Below are 21,306 nucleotides of genomic sequence, written 5' to 3' on the forward strand. Positions count from 1 at the left end.
AGGGAGAAAAGAAAAAAAAGAAAGAAAGAAAGAAAAAAGTAAAATAAAGTTATTAAAAAAAATATATATATATATTATGAAAATAAAAAAGTAATAAAAAGAAGAGAGCAACCAAACCAATAAACACATCTACCAATGATAACAAGCGCTAAAAACTATACTAAAAAAAAAAATGGGACAGCGAGACCTGCAAATAAAAGGGAGAGCCGGGGCTGTGGTGGGAGGAGGAGTGTGGGGGCCGGCGGCAGCAGGGTCGGGCGGCCTGGGCAGCGAGCGGGTAGTGCGGGGTCAGCCTATGTGACTGGGCGGCGCCGGCGCAGCCTCCGTCAGGAGAGGATTCAAGATGACCAACGAGGAACCTCTTCCTAAAAAGGTTCGACTGAGTGAAACAGACTTCAAAGTTATGGCACGAGATGAATTAATTCTCATGTGGAAACAATATGAAGCATATGTACAAGCTTTGGAGGGCAAGTACACAGATCTTAACTCTAATGATGTAACTGGCTTAAGGGAATCTGAAGAAAAACTAAAGCAACAACAGCAAGAGTCTGCACGCAGGGAAAACATTCTTGTAATGCGACTAGCAACCAAGGAGCAAGAGATGCAGGAGTGGACTACTCAAATCCAGTACCTCAAGCAAGTCCAGCAGCCTAGCGTTGCCCAACTGAGATCAACAATGGTAGACCCAGCGATCAACTTGTTTTACCTAAAAATGAAAGGTGAACTGGAACAGACTAAAGACAAACTGGAACAAGCCCAAAATGAACTGAGTGCCTGGAAGTTTACGCCTGATAGGTAAACAAATCATACTCCCCAGTCAAGACTCCCCTGACAGTCCCACTACGAGAAAGCTGTGGTGGGACAGCCAAGTACTCGTTTCCACACCAAGACTCAGACTTTTTGAGCCAAAAAGCCACATTCTTATACTATCCAGCTTGTAATGGTTAATGTAAAACTTACCAGATGAACCTTGTGTTTCAGCTTTTTTCTCTTCCCCCTCCCCTTGCTTCAGAGGCCTGATGGCGTCGGACTATTCCGAAGAAGTGGCCACCTCCGAAAAATTCCCCTTCTAGAACATGTAGACACTTGAGAAGTGTTTCTGTTTGAAGAAAATAGAGGGAGAAACAGAAGTCTTAAGTCTGTGGCACACTGTGTCTTCAGACAGTTTGGAGGAATGAAAACCTACAGATTTAAAATCATGAATTGAACATGTAAAATTCCAGTAAATGTAAAGATGGAATATGCATCGCTCTTAACCTTGAGCATAGTGACTTAGAGACACTGTATATCAGTTTTGCCAATAAGACTGTGGACTTCGTGATTGTTGTTGAACTTCTGGGTCAAACTCGAATGAGGTGAATTTTGCCTTTAAAGGGTTTATTTGCTAAGAACCAACTTAATAGTCATGAGAGAATCAAATAATAGGTGTCAGTACAAGTAGTTCATATATTTAACCATTTAGTTTGGGGCTCCACATTACTTGATTGAGCCTTAAATCAATGTGGTTTTACTCAATGGTTTGTTCTTTGAATGGTTGCTAATACTGTAGATAATCTTATTGAGGACTGTACAAATAATGAAGGTGTGGTATCAAACTTCAGGTCTAAACTGTTTGAAGCATTATAAACATTCATTTCACAAGTAGATTGTATAAGGATATTAGCTGTGATGAGACTCACTGCGTTATTTTTTTCAGTAGTGAAATTTATTAAATCCCCATTCCATTCAACAGGCACATGTTGAAAGAGCATTGTCGTTGGTGTTAATGGGGGAATGTGTTCCTTCATTGTATTTGGGCCTTTTGTATTGCACTCCTGATATTAAATTAAATGTGCCTTGAAAAAAAAAAAAAATGGACAGACAGAACCCTAGGACAAATGGTAAAAACAAACGTATACAGACAAAATCAGAGAAAGAAACATACACACAATCACAAAATAAGAAAAAGGAAAAAGTATATATATATATAAGCATATTTTATGTATATATATAAAAAAGGAAGAGAGCAACCAAATCAGTAAACAAACCTACCAATGATAATCTCTAAGTACTAAACTAAGATAAACATAAAACTAGAAACAAATTAGACGCAGAAAGCAAACCCCAAGTCTACAGTTGCTCCCAAAGTCCACCACCTCAGTTTTGGGATGACTCGTTGTCTATTCAGGTATTCCACAGATGCAGAGTACATCAAGTTGATTGTGGATATTTAATTTGCTGCTCCTGAGGCTGCTGGGAGAGATTTCCCTTTCTCTTCCTTGTTTGCACAGCTCTTGGGGATTCAGCTTTGGTTTTGGCCCCTCCTCTGTGTAGGTCGCCCTCTGGCGTCTGTTCTTCACTCAGACAGGAGGGGGTTAAAGGAGCAGCTGCTTAGGGGGTTCTGGCTCACTCAGGCTGGGGGGAGGGAGGGGGTATGGTATGCAGGGCGAGCTTGTGGCGGCAGAGTCTGGCATGACGTTGCACCAGCCTGATATGCGCTGTGTGTTCTCCCGTGGAAGTTGCTCCTGGATCACGGGACCCTGGCAGTGGCGGGCTGCACAGGCTCCCAGGAGGGGAGGTGTGGATAGTGACCTGTGCTTGCACACAGGCTTGTTGGTGGCTGCAGCAGCCTTAGCATTTCGTGCCCATCTCTGGCGTCCACACTGATAGCTGTGGCTCACGCCCGTCTCTGTAGCTTGTTTAGGCGTGCTCTGAATCCCCTCTCCTTACGCACTCCGAAACAGTGGTCTCTTGCCTCTTCGGCAGTTCCAGACTCCCTCCCAGCTAGCTGTGGTGCACTAGCCCCCTTCAGGTTGTGTTCACAGAGCCAACCCCAGTCCTCTCCCTGGGATCTGACCTCTGAAGCCCGCGCCTCAGCTCCCAGCCCCCACCCACCCCGGCGGGTGAACAGACAAGCCTCTCAGGCTGATGAGTGCTGGTCGGCACCGATCCTCTGTGTGGGAATCTCTCCGCTTTGCCCTCTGCTCCCCTGTTGTTGTGCTCTCCTCCATCACTCCATAGTTTTGCCCCACCCCCACCCCCGCTACCCCCCATCTCTGCCAGTGAAGGGGCTTCCTAGTGTGTGGAAACTTTTCCTCCTTCACAGCTCCCTCCCAGAGGTGCAGGTCCTGTCCCTATTCTTTTGTCTCTGTTTTTCCTTTTTTCTTTTGCCCTACCCAGGTACGTGGGGGAGTTTCTTGCCTTTTGGGAAGTCTGAGGTCTTCTGCCAGTGTTCAGTAGGTGTTCTGTAGGAGTTGTTCCACATGTAGATGTATTTTTGATGTATTTGTGGGGAGGAAGGTGATCTCCATGTCTTACTCCTCCGCCATCTTGAAGGTCCTCTCGTGAGTATTATCTTGATATTTGTTTCTCCAGAAGCTTATCCCATCTGACTAATTTTTAATTTGCATACACTCTTTTGAAAGTAGAGCCATGTTATTTGTTATAAATTTTCTGTAATTCGGCTAGGGAAAACTAAAACAAATGGTAACAATGACTGGTTGATGAATTTTCTTTTACCTATTTTTTAGATGACATTTATGTTCTCTGGCAAAAACATTATTTGATGACAATGGTAAGATTAGTTAGCTCTAGGTAAAAATTAGTTTCCAGTTGATTGGATGTTTATTTAATGAGAGGGCATTTACTTATATTTTTTTCCTTAAACATAATTAATTACCTTAAGGAAGTAAATGTAAAAGTACAGAGACAAATGAGTAGACACACTAGTCTTTATTTGTTTTTTATTTTTATACATTTATTTTATTTATTTTTGACTGTGTTGGGTCTTTGCTGCACATGGGCTTTCTCTAGTTGTGGCAAGCGGGGGCTGCTCTTCATTGCAGTGCACGGGCTTCTCATTGCGGTGGCTTCTCTTGTTGAGGAGCACGGGCTCTAGGCACATGGGCTTCAGTAGTTGTGGCACACGGGCTCAGTAGTTGTGGCTCACAGGCTTAGTTGCTCCGCGGCATGTGGGATCTTCCCAGACCAGGGCTCAAACCCATGTCCCCTGCACTGGCAGGCAGATTCTTAACCACTGTGCCACCAGGGAAGCCCGACACGCTAGTCTTTATCAGTGCTTGTTCAGATGACTGCAGTTCAGAGAAATGGGAATCCAGAATTGAGATGCCTTAGAAATAAATCTTGGCTCATGTGTAGTATCTTTAGTTCAAGGATCTGAAAATACATTACAAGCAATTAAACTTCAGGGTAGAAATGGGAATTCTGTATTGCTTATTGGTTTAAATAAGTCATAGAATTATGATTTGCTTTGGGATCCTAGGAAGTCCTTTCTTTTAGTTCTACAAATTTGTATATCTTAGGTTTCCTAGATTTTTACCTACTCCCTCAAATCAGTTCCAGATCTCAGTTCTTCTCATGCCATGTTTCTTAAAAGACTCACTTCTTTTTTACTTCTGACTTATTCTTCAGTCTCTGTGACCTTTACCCCCACACGTTACTCCAGCCTTTCTGACCAAGGTTGCTTGGTCCTCACAGCCCACCCCAGAGGCTGTTTTCAGTCCTTCTCCTGTTTCTTCTCTTTAACCCCTTTGATGTCACTGATGATTCAAATCTTTCCTTCCTTTTTAAACGTCTGCCTTTTCTTGGTTTGGGGTAAATTATTCTCCCTCATTCTCTTTCTCTGGGTCTCTCATACTTACCTACCCCTTATATGCTAGTTTTCTCAAAAATCAGGTTGCCTTGGCCCTCCCTGTAAGCCATCCCAGTAGACAGATCCACTCCCATGGCTCTGGATGTGATCCACCTCTGGTTCCAACATGCTCCTCAATTCTCGAGTCTGAGACCTTGTTTTCAACTTCTCTTCTAGATAGTCCCACAGGGCCTCAAGCTTAACATTTCAGGAACCCACTGATCATCAGCAGAGAATGTAGTAACAGTTCCCTTCCCCTCTCCCTATATCCTCCCCTCTCCTAGCCTGTCTGCCTCCAATGCCAACACCTCCACCCCCTGAGGTGTCCACAGTAGCAACCTTGAAGTCCTCTGGGCTCCTGGTCCTTCCTTCCTCCCTTGTCTGGTCATTCACCAAATCTCCCTGATTCTGCCTCAGAAATGTCTTCACATCTACCTACTTTCCATTCTAGCGACCTTGGGTCCAGCTTTCTTCATCTTCTGCTTGTACTGGTCCCCTGAGCAGTCCCCTCATTCTGTTCTCTGCTTTCCTGCTGGAGTTATTCCTCTGAAGACAAACCCAGGCATGGCTCATCCTTGGCTCCCAGTTGCTTAAAGGATGTGGTCCCAAACCACATCGCATTTGCCAACCTACGCACCCAGCATTTTCTCTCCATGTACCTGCCTAGTGTATGTACCTGCTGAGCTGGACTCAACTCTCTCCTGTTCTCATCACTGAACCTTGGCCTAAAAAGCCCTTCTTTTCTCTCTCTGCTTGGGGAAAACTCCTACTCATTCTTTAAGGGACAGTTTAAGTGACATTTTTGTGAACTCTCCCCCAACTCCTCCAAACAGTTAGTCACTCCCTGCTTTTACTGGCCACAACACTTTGTAGAAATCTTCTGTCACCATCCTTGTCTCTCAGTCATGTGACATAAGTTTAGGAAGAGAGGGACTGTCTCTTCCTCATTTGTCTTATTATTTGTATCCAAATGCTAGCACATCCTGGGCCCTTGATCAGGGTTGGGATATCACAACTTTTTAAAGTTGAAATATGATTGATGTAGAATATTGTGTTAGTTTCAGGTGTACTACATAGTGATTTGACATTTACATATATTATGAAATGATCACAACACTAAGTCTAGTAATCATCTGTCCCCACACAAAGTTATTACAATATTATTGACCATTTTCCTTATGCTGTATGTTATATCCCCATGGCTTATTTATCTTATAACTGGTGGTTCATACCTCTTAATCCCCTTCAGCTATTTCTTCCTCCCCCTACCCGCCTCCCCTCTGGCAAGCACCAATTTGTCCTTTGTATCTGAGTCTGTTTTATTTTGTTTTTTAGATTCTACATTTAAGTGAGATCATACAGTATTTGTCTTTCTCTATCTGGCTTATTTCACAAAGCATAATACCGTCTAGATCCATCCATGTTGTTGCATATTGCAAGATTTCAATTTTTTATGGCTGAGTAATATCACTTTGTATACATATACTACATATTCTTTATCCATCATCTATCAATGGACACTTAGGTTGCTTCCATATCTTGGCTATTATAAATAATGCAGCAATGAACATTGGTGTGCATGTATCTTTTTGAATTAGTGTTTTTGTTTTCTTCAGGCAAAAACCCGTAAGTGAAATTCCTGGATCATATGGTAGTTCTATTTTTAATTTTTTGAGGAACCTCCACACTCTTTTCCAACTTACAAATTGGCCACACCAATTTACAGTCCCACTACAGTGCACAAGTACTCCCTTTTCTCCACAAACTCGCCAACACTTTTTATAGTCTTTTTTGATGCTAACCATTCTGATAGGTGTGAGGTGGTATCTCATTGTGGTTTTGATTTGCATTTCCCTAATGATTTGTTACGTTGAGCATCTTATCATAATGTCTGTTGGCCGTCTGTATGTCGTTTTTGGAAAAATGCCTATTCAGGTCCTCTGTCTGTTTTTTAATAGAGTTGTTTGGGGGTTTTTTTTGATTTGTGTTGTATGAGTTCTTTGTATATTTTGGATATGAACCCCTTGCTGATTATATTGTTTGCAAATATCTTCTCCCATTGAGTAGGTTGCCTTTTCATTTTGTTGATAGTTTCCTTCCCTAAAAGCTTTTTAGTTTTATACATGTTCTATTTGTTTTTTTGTTTTGGTTTTGTAGCCCTTGTCTGAGGAAACAGATCCAAAAAGATATTGTAAAGACTGATGTCAAAGAGTTTACTGCCTATGTTTTCTTCTAGGAGTTTTTATGGCTTCAGGCCTTGCATTTAAGTCTTTAATCCATTTTAGTTTATTTTTGTATATGGTGTGATAAATTAGTTGGTTATTTTTCAACTTTTTAAAAAAATCATTTATTTTTAATTTATTTTTTATGTGGGTAAGCATACAATTTATTTTTTCTATGTTCTTATTTTTTAATATTTTAAGTTTATTTATTTTTGGCTGCATTGGGTCTTCGTTGCTGCGTGTGGGCTTTCTCTAGTTGTGGTGAGCAGTGGCTACTCTTCATTGCAGTGCATGGGCTTCTCATTGCAGTGGCCTCTCTTGTTGTGGAGCATGGGCTCTAGGTGCATGGGCTTCAGTAGTTGTGGCTCATGGGCTATAGAGCGCAGGCTCAGTAGTTGCAGCACATGGGCTTAGTTGCTCCGCAGCATGTGGGACCCTCCTGGACTGGGGCTCAAACCTGTGTCCCCTGCGTTGGCAGACAGATTCTCAACCACTGCACCACCAGGGAAGTCCGATAAATGAGTTTAGTTTGATTCTTTTGCATGTGCCTGTCCAATTTTCCCCACACTATTTATTGAAGAGGTTGTCTTTTCCCCATTGTATATTTTTGCCTCCTTTGTCATAGATTAATTGACCATATTGACCATATCATAATAATGATCCCATTATTTCTGGGATCGCAATTCTGTTCCATTGATTTATGTGTCTGTTTTTGTGCCAGTACCATATTGTTTTGATTACTGCAGTTTTGCAGCATAGTTTGAAATCAGGGAGCATAATACCTCCAGCTTTGTTCTTCTTTCTCAAGATTGCTTTAGCTGTTGGGGGTCTTTTGTGTTTCCATACAAATTTTAAAAATTATTTGTTCTAGTTCTGTGAAGAATGCCTTTGGTATTTTGATAGAGATTGCATTGAATCTGTTGATTGCCTGGGGAAGTATGGTCATTTTTACAATATTAATTCTTTCAATCTATTAGTATGATATATCCTTCCATTTGTTTGTGCCACCTTCATTTTCTTTCATCAGTGTCATATAGTTTTCAGAGTCTAAGTCTTTAACCTCTTTGGTTAGACTTATTCCTAGACTTATTCCTAGATATTTTATTCTTCTTGATGCCATTCTAAATGGGATTGTTTCCTTAATTTCTCTTTCTGATATTTTGTTATTAGTGTATAGACATGCAGCATATTTCTGTATATTAATTTTGTATCCTACAACTTTACTGAATTTCTTTATTAGTTCTAGTAGTTTTTTGGTAGCATCTTAAGGGTTTTCTGTATATGTAGTATCATGTCATCTGCAAACAGTCAGGTTTTACTTCTTCCTTTCCAATTTGGATTTCTTTTACTTCTTTTTCTTGTCTAATTGCTGTAGCTAGGACTTCCAATACTATGATGAATAAAAGTGGCAAGAGTGGGCATTCTTGTCTTGTTTCTGATCTTAGAGGAAATGCTTTCAGCTTTTCATCAAGTTTGCTTTGGGTTTGTCACTTACGGCCTTTATGATGAAGTATATTCCCACCATATTCACTTTGTTGAGGTTTTTGTAATAAACAGATGTTGAATGTCAAAAGCTTTTTCTGCATTATTGAAAAGATCATATGATTTTTATTCTACAATTTGTTAATGTGGTGTATCACATCGATTGATTTGTGCGTAATGAACCATCTTTGTATCCCTGGGATAAATCCCACTTGATCATGGTATCAAGGTGATGCTGGCCTTGTAGAATGAGTTCAGAAGTGTTCCTTCCTCGAGGAACCAAGATGGTGGAGTAGAAGGACATGCTCTCACTCCCTCTTGTGATAACACCAGAATAACAACTAGCTGCTGGACAGTCATCGACAGGAGGACACTGGAAGTCACCAAAAAAGATACCGCACGTCCAAAGACAAAGTAGAAGCCACAATGAGATGGTAGGAGGGGCACAATCACAGTAAAATCAAATCCCATAACTGCTGGGTGGGTGACTCACAGACTGGAGAACACTTATACCACAGAAGTCCACCCACTGGAATGAAGGTTCTGAGCCCCACGTCACGCTTCCCAACATGGCGGTCTGGCAGCGGAAGGAGGAATTCCTAAAGAGTCAGACTTTGAAGCCTAGTGGGAAATGATTGCAGAACTTCGACAGGATTGGAGAAAACAGAGACTCTACTCTTGGAGGGCACACACAAAGTAGTGTGTGCATCGGGACCCAGGGGAAGGAGCAGTGACCCCAGGGGAGACTGAACCAGACCTACCTGCTAGTGTTGGAGGACTTCCTGCAGAGGCGGGGGGTGGCTGTGGCTCACCGTGGGGACAAGGACACTGGCAACAGAAGTTCTGGGAGGTACTCCTTGGAGTGAGCCCTCCCAGAGTCTGTCATTAGCCCCACCAAAGAGCCCAGGTGGGCTCCAGTGTTGGGTTGTCTCAGGCCAAACAACCAACAGGGAGGGAACCCAGCCCCACCCATCAACATTCAAGTGGATTAAAGTTTTACTGAGTTCTGCCCACCAGAGCAACAGCCAGCTCTACCTACCACCAGTCCCTCCCATCAGGAAACTTAAACAAGCCTCTTAGATAGCCTTATCCACCAGAGGGCAGACAGCAGAAACAAGAAGAACTACAGTCCTGCAGCCTGTGGAACAAAAACCACATTCACAGAAAGACAGACAAGATGAAAAGGCAGAGGGCTATGTACCAGATGAAGGAACAAGATAAAACCCCAGAAAAACAGCTAAATGAAGTGGAGATAGGCAACCTTCCCGAAAAAGAATTCAGAATAATGATAGTGAAGATGAACCAGGACCCTGGAAAAAGAATGGAGGCAAAGATCGAGAAGATGCAAGAAATGTTTAACAAAGACCAAGAAGAATTAAAGAACAAACAAATGGAGATAAACAATACAATAACTGAAATGAAAACTACAGTAGAAGGAATCAATAGCAGAAAAACTGAGGCAGAAAAACGGATAAGTGACCTGAAAGACAGAATGCTGGAATTTACTTCTGTGGAACAGAGTGAAGAAAAAAGAATGAAAAGAAATGAAGACAGCCTAAGAGACCTCTGGGACAACATTAAACGCAACAACATTCGCATTATAGGGGTTCCAGAAGGAGAAGAGAGAGAGCAAGGACCAGAGAAAATATTTGAAGAGATTATTGTCGAAAACTTCCCTAACATGGGAAAGGAAATAGCCACCCAAGTCCAGGAAGCTCAGAGAGTCCCATGTAGGATAAAGCCAAGGAGAAACACACCGACACACATAGTAATCAAATTGGCAAAAATTAAAGACAAAGAAAAATTATGGAAAGCAGCAAGGGAAAAACGAAAAATAACATACAAGGGAACTCCCATAAGGTTAACAGCTGATTTCTCAGCAGAAACTCTACAAGCCAGAAGGGAGTGGCATGATATACTTAAAGTGATGAAAGGGAAGAACCTACAACCAAGATTACTCTACCCGGCAAGGATCTCATTCAGATTCCATAGAGAAATCAAAAGCTTTACAGACAAGCAAAAGCTAAGAGAATTCAGCACCACCAAACCAGCTCTACAACAAATGCTAAAGGAACTTCTCTAACTGGGAAACACAAGAGAAGAAAAGGACCTACAAAAACAAACCCAAAACAATTAAGAAAATGGTCATAGGAGCATACATATAGATAATTACCTTAAATGTGAATGAATTAAATGCTCCAACCAAAAGACACAGGCTTGCTGAATGGACATAAAAACAAGACCCATATATATGCTGTCTACAAGAGACCCACTTCAGACCTAGGGACACATTCAGACTGAAAGTGAGGGGATGGAAAAAGATATTCCATGCAAATGTAAGTCAAAAGATACCTGGAGTAGCAATACTCATATCAGATAAAACAGACTTTAGAATAAAGAATATTACAAGAGACAAGGAAGGACACTACATAATGATCAAGGGATCAATCCAAGAAGAAGATATAACAATTATAAATATATATGCACCCAACATAGGAGCACCTCAATACATAAGGCAACTGCTAACAGCTATAAAAGAGGAAATCCACAGTAACAGAGTAATACTGGGGGACCTTAACACCTCACTTACACCAATGGACAGATCATCCAAACAGAAAATTAATAAAGAAGCCCAAGCTTTAAATGACACAATAGACCAGATACATTTAATTGATATTTATAGGACATTCCATCCAAAAGAGCAGATTACACTTTCTTCTCAAGTGTGCACGGAACACTCTCCAGATGGGTCACATCTTGGGTCACAAATCAAGACTCAGTAAATTTAAGAAAATTGATATCATATCAAGCATCTTTTCTGACCACAACACTACGAGATTAGATATCAATTACAAGGAAAAAAAATGTAGAAAACACAAACACATGGAGGCTAAACAATATGTTACTAAATAACCAAGAGATCACTGAAGAAATCAAAGAGGAAATCAAAAAATACCTAGAGACAAATGACAATGAAAACGCCACGATCCAAAATGTATGGGATGCAGCAAGAGCAGTTCTAAGAGGGAAGTTTAGAGCAATACAAGCCTACCTCAAGAAACAAGAAAAATCTCAAATAAACAATCTAACCTTACACCTAAAGGAACTAGAGAAAGAAGGACAAACAAAATCCAAAGTTAGCGGAAGGAAAGAAATCATAAAGATCAGAGCAGAAATAAATGAAATAGAGACAAAGAAAACAATAGCAAAGATCAATAAAACTAAAGAAGAAGGTAAACAAAATTGATAAACCACTAGCCAGACTCATCAAGAAAAAGAGGGAGGGGACTCAAATCAATAAAATTAGAAATGAAAAAGGAGAAGTTACAACAGACACTGCAGAAATACAAAGCATCCTAAGAGACTACTACAAGCAACTCTATGCCAATAAAATGGACAACCTGGAAGAAATGAACAAATTCTTAGAAAGGTATAACCTTCCAAGATTGAACCAGGAAGAAATAGAAAATATGAATAGACCAATCACAAGTAATGAAATTGAAACTGTGATTAAAAATCTTCCAACAAACAAAAGTCCAGGAACAGATGGCTTCACAGGTGAACTCTATCAAACATCTAGAGAAGAGCTAACACCCATCCTTCTCAAACTCTTCCAAAATATTGCAGAGGAAGGAACACTCCCAAACTCATTCTACAAGGCCACCATCACTCTGATACCAAAACCAGACAAAGATACTACAAAAAAGAAAATTACAGACCAATATCACTGATGAATATAGATGCAAAAATTCTCTACAAAATACTAGCAAAGAGAATCCAACAACACATTAAAAGGATCATACACCATGATCAGGTGGGATTTATCCCAGGGATGCAAGGATTCTTCAATATACGCAAATCGATCAATGTGATACACAATATTAACAAATTGAAGAATAAAAACCATATGATCATCTCAATAGATGCAGAAAAAACTTTTGACAAAATCCAACATCCATTTATGATAAAAATTGTGCAGGAAGTGGGCATAGAGGGAACCGACCTCAACATAATAAAGGCCATATATGACAAACCCACAGCAAACATCATTCTCAATGGTGAAAAACTGAAAGCATTTCCTCTAAGATGAGGAACAAGACAAGGATGTCCACTCTCACCACTATTATTCAACATAGTTTTGGAAGTCCTAGCCACGGCAATCAGAGAAGAAAAAGAAATAGAAGGAATACAAATTGGAAAAGAAGAAGTAAAACTGTCACTGTTTGCAGATGACATGATACTATACATAGAGAATCCTAAAAATGCCACCAGAAAACTACTAGAGCTAATCAATGAATTTGGTAAAGTTGCAGGATACAAAATTAATGCACAGAAATCTCTTGCATTCCTATACACTAATGATGAAAAATCTGAAAGAGAAATTAAGCAAACACTCCCATTTACCATTGCAACAAAAAGAATAAAATACCTAGAAATAAACCTACCTAAGGAGACAAAAGACCTGTATGCAGAAAACTATAAGACACTGATGAAAGAAATTAAAGATGATACAAACGGATGGAGACATATACCATGTTCTTGGATTGGAAAAATCAGTATTGTGAAAATGAGTATACTACCCAAAGCAATCTACAGATTCAATGCAATCCCTATCAAATTACCAATGGCATTTTTTACGGAACTAGAACAAAAAATCTTAAAATTTGTATGGAGACACAAAAAACCCCGAATAGCCGAAGCAGTCTTGAGGGAAAAAAACGGAGCTGGAGGAATCAGACTCCATGACTTCAGACTATACTACAGTGCTACAATAATCAAGACAGTATGGTACTGGCACAAAAACAGAATCATAGATCCATGGAGCAAGATAGGAAGCCCAGAGATAAACCCACACACCTATGATCAACTAATCTATGACAAAGGAGGCAAGGATATGCAATGGAGAAAAGACAGTCTCTTCAATAAGTGGTGGTGGGAAAACTGGACAGCTACATGTAAAAGAATGAAATTAGAACACTCCCTAACACCATACACAAAAATAAACTCAAAATGGATTAGAGACCTAAATGTAAGACCAGAGATTATAAAACTCTTTGAGGAAAGCATAGGAAGAACACTCTTTGACATAAATTACAGCAAGATCTTTTTTGATCCACCTCCTGGAGTAATGGAAATAAAAACAAAAATAAACAAATGGGACCTAATGAAACTTAAAAGCTTTTGCACAGCAAAGGAAGCTATAAACAAGACGAAAAGATAACCCTCAGAATGGGAGAAAATATTTGCAAACGAATCAATGGGCAAAGTATTAACCTCCAAAATATATAAACAGCTCTTGCAGCTCAATATTAAAGAAAGAAACAACCCAATCCAAAAATGGGCAGAAGACCTAAATAGACATTTCTCCAAAGAAGACATACAGATGGCCGAAAAGCAGGTGAAAAGCTGCTCAACGTCACTAATTATTAGAGAAATGCAAATCAAAACTACAATGATGTATCACCTCATACCAGTTAAAATGGGCATCATCAGAAAATGTACAAACAACAAATGCTGGAGAGGGTGTGGAGAAAAGGGAATCCTCTTGCACTGTTGGTGGGAATGTAAATTGATACAGCCACTATGGAGAACAGTATGGAGGTTCCTTAAAAAACTAAAAATAAAACTACCATATTATCCAGCAATCCCACTACTGGGTATATACCCAGAGAAGACCATAATTCAAAACGACACATGCACCCCAATTTTCATTGCAGCACTATTTACAATAGCCAGGTCATAGAAACCACCTAAATGCCCATTGACAGATGAATGGATAAAGAAGATGTGGCACATATATACAATGGAATATTACTCAGCCATAAAAAGGAACGAAATTGAGTCATTTGTTGAGACGTGGATGGATCTAGAGACTGTCATACAGAGTGAAGTAATTCAGAAGGAGAAAAACAAATATCGTATATTAACACGTATATGTGGAACCTAGAAAAACAGTACAGATGAACCGGTTTGCAGGGCAGAAGTTGAGACACAGATGTAGAGAACAAACGTATGGACACCAAGGGAGGAAAGCCGCAGGGGGATGGGGATGGTGGTGTGCTGAGTTGGGCGATTGGGATTGACATGTATACACTGATGTGTATAAAATTGATGACTAATAAGAACCTGCTGTATAAAAACATAAATAAAACTTAAAAATTAAAAAAAAAAGAAGTGTTCCTTCTTCCACAGATTTTTGGAGTAGCTTGATAGTAATAAGTATCAACTTTTCTTTAAATGTTTGGTAGAATTCACCTGTGAAGCCATCTGATCTTGGACTTTGTTAGATATTTTTTATTACCGATTAAATTTCATTAATTGGTCTGTTCATATTTTCTATTTCTTCTGTCATGATTCAGTTTTGGAGATTGTATGTTTCTAGGAATTTATCCATTTCTTCTAGGTTGTCCATTTTACTGGCGTCTAATTGTTCGTAGTAATCTCTTATGATCCTTTGTATTTTGGTGGTGTTGGTTGTAACTTTTCTTTCATTTCTGATTTTTTGTTTATTTGGGTCCTCTCTCTCTCTCTCTTCAAAGGTGGCCCTGCTCACTCCCTTTGGTGAGGTTAACCCCAACCCTAGCCCTGCCCTGTTGTGCTTTGATGACGTTTCCACTTCCAGTGATGCACTTCCTGCTGAGTCATTTCTGGCTGATGCATCTCCACTTCCAGTTACACCACTTGCCACGCCCCCCCACACGTGACCGTGAATGAAAGAACCAGATAACAGGGAAACTTCAGGGTGAGAGAATATAAGCAGGAAAAGCTGACCATAGTGCACTGCCATGGCAACTTATCGCTGTGGTCCCTTCTGTGAGGTTATCATCTGCCTGCCTTGTGACGTTGAGCAACATCTGTCTGGAATATCTGACAGCATCATATGATGGCTGGACAACACTCCCATTACACTGCGCATGGATACCCTCTGGGACAACCAACAGGTGAACCAGCAGATGGCTGTCCTTGCTCTGATTCTTTATTATTTCTCTATTTCATTTATTTCTTCTCTGATCTTTATTATTTCTTTTCTGTCCCCTAACTTTCAGTCTGTGTGTGTCTTTCGATCTGAAGTGAGTCTCTTGTAGGCAGCATACATTTGGGTTTTGTTTTTGTATTCATTCATCTACTCTATGTCTTTTGATTGGAGCAGTTAGTCCATTTACATTTAATTATTGATATTTTGTTAATTTCTTTTTTAAAGTTTTTTGTTCCTTTCTTTTTCTTTTGCTCTCTTCCCGTGTGATTTGATGACTGTCTGTAGTGTTACGGTTGAATGCCTTTCACTTTTTCTGTGTGTGTATCTATTATTATATATTTATATATATATATATGTGATATATATATGTGATTATTTTAAGTTGCTGATCTCTTAAGTTTGAATGCATTCTAATCAGCCTACATTTTCATTCCCCACCTACCATGGTTAATGTTTTTGATGTCATATTTTACATCATTTTGTTTTGTGTATCTCTTAACTACGTATTGTGATATAGATGATTTTACTACTTTTAGCTTACAGCCTTCCTACTAGCTTTATACATTGTTGACTTACTACCTTCACTGTATGTTTAGCTTTACTAGTGAGATCTTTCCTTTCATAATTTTCATATTTCTAGTTGTATCCTTTTCTTTTACACCTAGAAAAATTCCTTTAACATTTCTTTTAAAGCCCGTTTAATGGTGCTAAACTCTTTTAGCTTTTGCTTATCTGTAAAACTCTTTATCTCTCCTTCAAATCTAAATGATAACCTTGCTGGGTAGAGAATTTTGGGCTGTAAGTTTTTTCCTTTCATCGCTTTGAATATATTGTGTCTCTCCCTTCTGGCCTGCAAAGTTTCTTCTGAAAAGCCAGCTGATAATCTTATGGGAATTCCCATGTATGTAACTAGTTGCTTTTCTCTTGATTTTTAATATTCTCTCTTTATCTTTAATTTTTGCCATTTTAATTACAGTGTGTCTTGGTGTGGTCTTCTTTGGGTTGATTCTGTTTGAGACTACTCTCTGTGCTTCCTGGACCTGGATGTCTTATCTTTCCAAGGTTAGGGAAGTTTTCAGCTATTATTTCTTCAGATATTTTCTGTGCCCCTTTCTCTCTCTCTTCTCCTTCTGGGATCCCTATAATGCAAATGTTATTACACTTGATGTTATACCAGAGGTCTCTTAAACTATCCTTATTTTTTTTTTAATTCTTCTTTCTGTTCAGCTTTGTAATTTCCACTACTCTATCTTCTGGTTTATAGTTCCTCTGTACCATCTAATCTACTGTTGATTCCTTCTAGTGTATTGTTAATTTCAGTTATTGTATTCTTTAGCTGTGTTTGGTTCTTCTTTATATTCTCTAACTCTTCATTGAAATTCTTACTGTGTTCATACATTCTTCTCCCAAGTTCAGTGAGCATCTTTATGATTATTACCTTGAGCCCTCTGTTGGATAGATTGCTTACCTCCACTTCTTTTAGTTCTTTTTCTGAGGTTATGTCTTCTTCCTTCATTTGTAATATATTACTCTGTCTCCTCATTTTGCCAATTCTCTGTGTTCATTTCTATGTGTTAAGTACATCAGTTACATTTTCCAATCTTGGGGAAGTTGCCTTATGTAGGAGATATCCTTTAGGGCCCAGCAACACACTCCCCTCTGGTCACCAGAGCTGTATGCTCTAGTGGTGCCCCCTTTGTGGACTGCATGTGTCCTTCTATTGTGGCAGGGCTGACTACTGTGGGCATGTTGGTAGGTGGAGCTGGCCCCTGGCCAGGCTGGCTGGGAGGCCATTCCTCATGCAGTTGTTGCAAGTCCACTGGAGGGCAGGGTAGGCTTCCCATGTGGTTTGCCACACAACCTGGGGGTTGCAAGGCTGCTGCTGGCCTGCTGGTGGGCAGTGCCGGGTCCCTATGTGGTTTGATGCTTGATTGAATGAATCTACGTGTGAATGTAATCAGTGTGGAGCTGGGAAGGACCTTAGGATGATCCCAAATCATCCTGACCATGCTGTTGAAGGCACTTCCCTTGTCTTGATGTGGTTATTTATCTCCACTTGTGGTTATACTCTCCACCAGGAAAAGGAGAAACTGTATGTGGAACTAAAGCACATCCTGGCCCGGCAGCCTGGGCCTGAGGCTGCAGAGCAGCTACAGATCTACCGCCACACGCTGCGGGAGAAGACCAAGCAGCTTAAAGTAAGTGGTAGCCTCTGCTCCTTCCTGGCTGAAGGACAGACACACTCTGGGGAATACCCGTGGACAAGTCTACTGGCTCAGTACAAGGAGCCAGTCTCCCAAATGCTGTCCTCCTTTGATATCAGCTTTTTTAGTGTTCCAGTCCTGGGAGGCACAGGGCAAGCCTTAAAGCTACCCCTCTGCTCCTAAGCTAATAGACTCCCACAAAACAGGGAGATGAACAAGTGGAGAAAGAGCTGGGGAGAGGATGATGGCAATGGGATAGAAATTTGGGGGACAAGGTTTGTATAGATTATCTCAAGATGATTTAGAGGATTCGGATGGTGGGAAAGAACAGAGGGAATATTTTAACACCACTGCCCACTGAAGCAGATCATTGTGTCAAAGCAGGTTTTTACTATTCATTCCGCTTGAAATACATGTCCACAAAACACAGGCTACTCCCCAGTCCCCAGGAACCTTGCTTCATGACCATCTATGAAATAAGAAGCCATGAAAGGGAAGTAAAATCATTTTAGGATTCTGTTAGTGTAAGTTCCCTTCTAAGTGACATAAGAACATTAGCTGGGGAGATGGAATGTTTTAGTATTATATGTGCCTTTTTAAAGTTTTCTCAAAAACTGTATGTTCCCACTATATCCTCAGCTTTACCTCCTAAAAAGTACTTAGATATTCTTGGCCTGTTAGGGAAGCCTTATACACACACATGCACAGAATGTAGCGCATGGCAGCTGGATTCTGGCACTTTCCTGTGCAGTGATGGTAATAATCATTGCCTTTCTGCCTGGGGTAAAGTAGATGCCACGCCTCTAATACAGTACTAAACCTTTCACAAATACAATGTTGTGAAATCACATCCTTTTACTTAAAGAGAGCAGATGAAACAGAAACGTAATGAGAGCATTAATTTTCAACTCATCACTGTTAAGCATTCATTTTACATGAGTATCCTGAGACATAATTTGAGTTTTGTAGGAGGCATAATCTTTTGATTATTTTCATCCTTTTAAACAATTGAATATATCAAATAAAATAAAAACTTATTTTCTCAGGGTTGGGTGTAAATTAGAAAAGCACGTCTTTACACTACTCTCAGATAGGCATACTTAGCACTGGATTGTATTCAGTAGTTCATAGCAGACTTTTGTTACTTTAAGCCTTTATCTGAGGATATCCAGATTTTTGCTCTGAATGACATGTGACCCCTGGTGGAAGATTCAGGGGTGGATAATACCAAGCCTATCCACCAGTTTGTCCTCATTATCTGGGCTCTTTTAGGAAATTCCACATTCATTGTTTGGAAACAAGGTCTTTGTTCCTAAGAGTTTAACTATTTTTTTTTAACATCTTTATTGGAGTAAAATTGCTTTACAAGGGTGTGTTAATTTCTGCTGTATAACAAAGTGAATCAGCTATACATATACATATATCCCCATATCTCCTCCCTCTTGCGTCTCCCTCCCACCCTCCCTATCCCACCCCTCTAGGTGGTCACAAAGCACCGAGCTGATCTCCCTGTGCTATGCAGTTGCTTCCCACTAGCTGTCTATTTTACGTTTGGTGGTGTATATATGTCAATGCTACTCTCTCGCTTCATCCCAACTTAACCTTCCCCCTCCCGTGCCCTCAAGTCCATTCTCTACGTCTGCGTCTTTATTCCTATCCTGACCCTAGGTTCATCAGAACCTTTTTTTTTTTTAAGATTCCATATATATGTGTTAGTATATGGTATTTGTTTTTCTCTTTCTGACTTACTTCACTCTGTATGACAGACTCTAGGTCCATCCACCTCACTGCAAATAACTCAGTTTTGTTTCTTTTTATGGCTGAAGACAGTTTTTCTTCCAACGTGAAAAGCATATTCTTTAGCTCGTGATAACATCGTCAGAATCCTTTTCACAGCAGTTAAGAGGAAATAGTTCAGAAGCAGACGAACACTCGAAAGATAAACATCTGCCTTTTATGCAAATTTTTAAAAAATGCAGAACTAGACGAAAACCAAATCAACTCTATTGCATGCCCCTTAGGACAGTAGCCTCCCTTTTTTCCCCTTGGTTTTTGTTGGGGGTACCCCTCGTTTTAGTGTGCTCTACACATCCGTTTAGGTGAGTAAATTCCCTCTTTCCCTGTCCAGCCTGAAACCAGTAGCATCTGCTGAACACAACAGTGCAAGAGGCAGGTAATTAGGTTTCCTATTAGAGCCCCTTGCATGCAGTACACTCTCCCTGCAGATATCATAGCCCCCTGCTTCTTAGAGGTAAGTCCCAGTGCTGGGATAAAGAGAGAACCTGTGAATAGTCCCAAAGGGCACAGTAAAGAGGTGATTGACATTCAGCAGAACAACAACCTTGGAAAACATATAAATTGAATACCTACTGAGTGGTGATGGGGGCAGGGTGATTCTGAGTAATTTTTACAGTAATCCTCAGATGAATCACGGTCCCTTGCAATGACTTTTCTGAATGCTTTATTTAAAAAAGGCTTTAAGAGCAATTTTATGCTGTACGTCTGGGAGTTTTTCTGTTTCGACTCACAGTATTCTTGAACCACTTTACACCATTCATACGTGAGCCTGTTTACATGTGCCTGATAGTTCTCCTTTAAAGCAGGGGAATGAGGTTCCATTGTTTGCCACTGGATTATGAGTCTTCAGACCTCCGTCAGATTTTTACCCAGATACAGACCTTGAACTGGTAGAAGTGTGCGGATTAACTGTTAAACCTGGGCATGGTTTTGTATCTCTAGCCTCACTGAGGTAAGTGGCCGCAGATTAAAAAGATTTTTCAGAGAAGGATATTGTCTCACCGCGCATCTTCCGTTAATGCTGCTTTATTTGTCACGCTAGGTTTTGTCTTCAGAACTGAACATGTATGAATCACAGAGCCAAGAATATAAGTATGAGATCGAGAAGCTTAGCAATGAACTGCTGAACTTAAAGAAGAAATACCTTGCTCAGAAACGTAAAGAATACATTCAGAAGTAAGAATTAGTCAAATGTTCTAGTTCTGTTGTGCCTATTAACTGCTGATAAGAAAATAATTGAAGACAGTCACAGAGTCACAGACTTCACTGGGGTAAACTAAGTCAGGGGTGAGCAAATTACTTTCTACAGGTCCCTCAGTGGGCTGGTGTTAGAGCAAGACGGGCGTCTCCTTTGATACTGAGACCCCTCCTTAGGACCCTAACAGGGATTCATTAATATCAGCTCACTGGTGGACCTTGTGTGGAGCAGAGGAAGCCTAGTGTGATATTTTCCCCCACACAGTTCTCATGGTTTGGAGATAATCATTCCATAACTAGGTCTGCAGAGGAGGTTCACGATTAGCCTTGTATGGGCTGAAGCATATTCACACTTAAAACCACTGTAATTATGAGCAGTTCACGAGTAATTTTCACCTGTGTTTTAGATAAACTGTCTCTGAACCATTTCTGTGTCTAGTACCTGACTTCAGTATCTGCTGTAGGGTATCAGCATGAGCATTCTTCTAGGAGATGATAATGCAGATATCAGGTGAATATTTTGGGTTTCAGGATGCCTACACGTTGAAGAGTAAATGTTCTCTTCACTTTGTTACTGTTTGCCTAATCCTGGGGTGAGTGAGTGGGTCCAGATGGATCAGCAGGTTTGAACCTTGGCTGTGTGCATTGCCCAAATCATCTTGTTCATTCTGTAGAGGCTCACGTTGTGAGTTGAAAGTCAGGCTTGGTATTTCATCCACATGGGCGTTTCAAGGACATGGTGAAACAGGGTTTGGACGCATGCATCAATAATCCATTAGTGGCAAACAGCTACTTAAA

The 21,306-nt window shown here is 40.3% G+C and overlaps 1 protein-coding gene across 1 annotated transcript; it reads left to right on the top strand.

Annotated features, from left to right (window-relative positions):
• Positions 1-241: 241 nt before the first annotated feature.
• Positions 242-1,130, top strand: LOC113623394 (pre-mRNA-splicing regulator WTAP-like). The gene is made up of 2 exons (XM_027112538.1): positions 242-795; positions 1,013-1,130. The coding sequence occupies exons 1-2, from the start codon at positions 344-346 to the stop codon at positions 1,071-1,073; spliced, it is 513 nt and encodes a 170-aa protein (XP_026968339.1). The 5' UTR covers positions 242-343; the 3' UTR covers positions 1,074-1,130.
• The last annotated feature ends 20,176 nt before the right edge of the window (positions 1,131-21,306 follow it).

This window comes from Aethalodelphis obliquidens, unplaced genomic scaffold (assembly GCF_003676395.1).
Source record: "Aethalodelphis obliquidens isolate GAN/ISIS:26980383/991018 unplaced genomic scaffold, ASM367639v1 scaffold11, whole genome shotgun sequence".
Taxonomy (NCBI): Eukaryota; Metazoa; Chordata; class Mammalia; order Artiodactyla; family Delphinidae; genus Aethalodelphis; species Aethalodelphis obliquidens.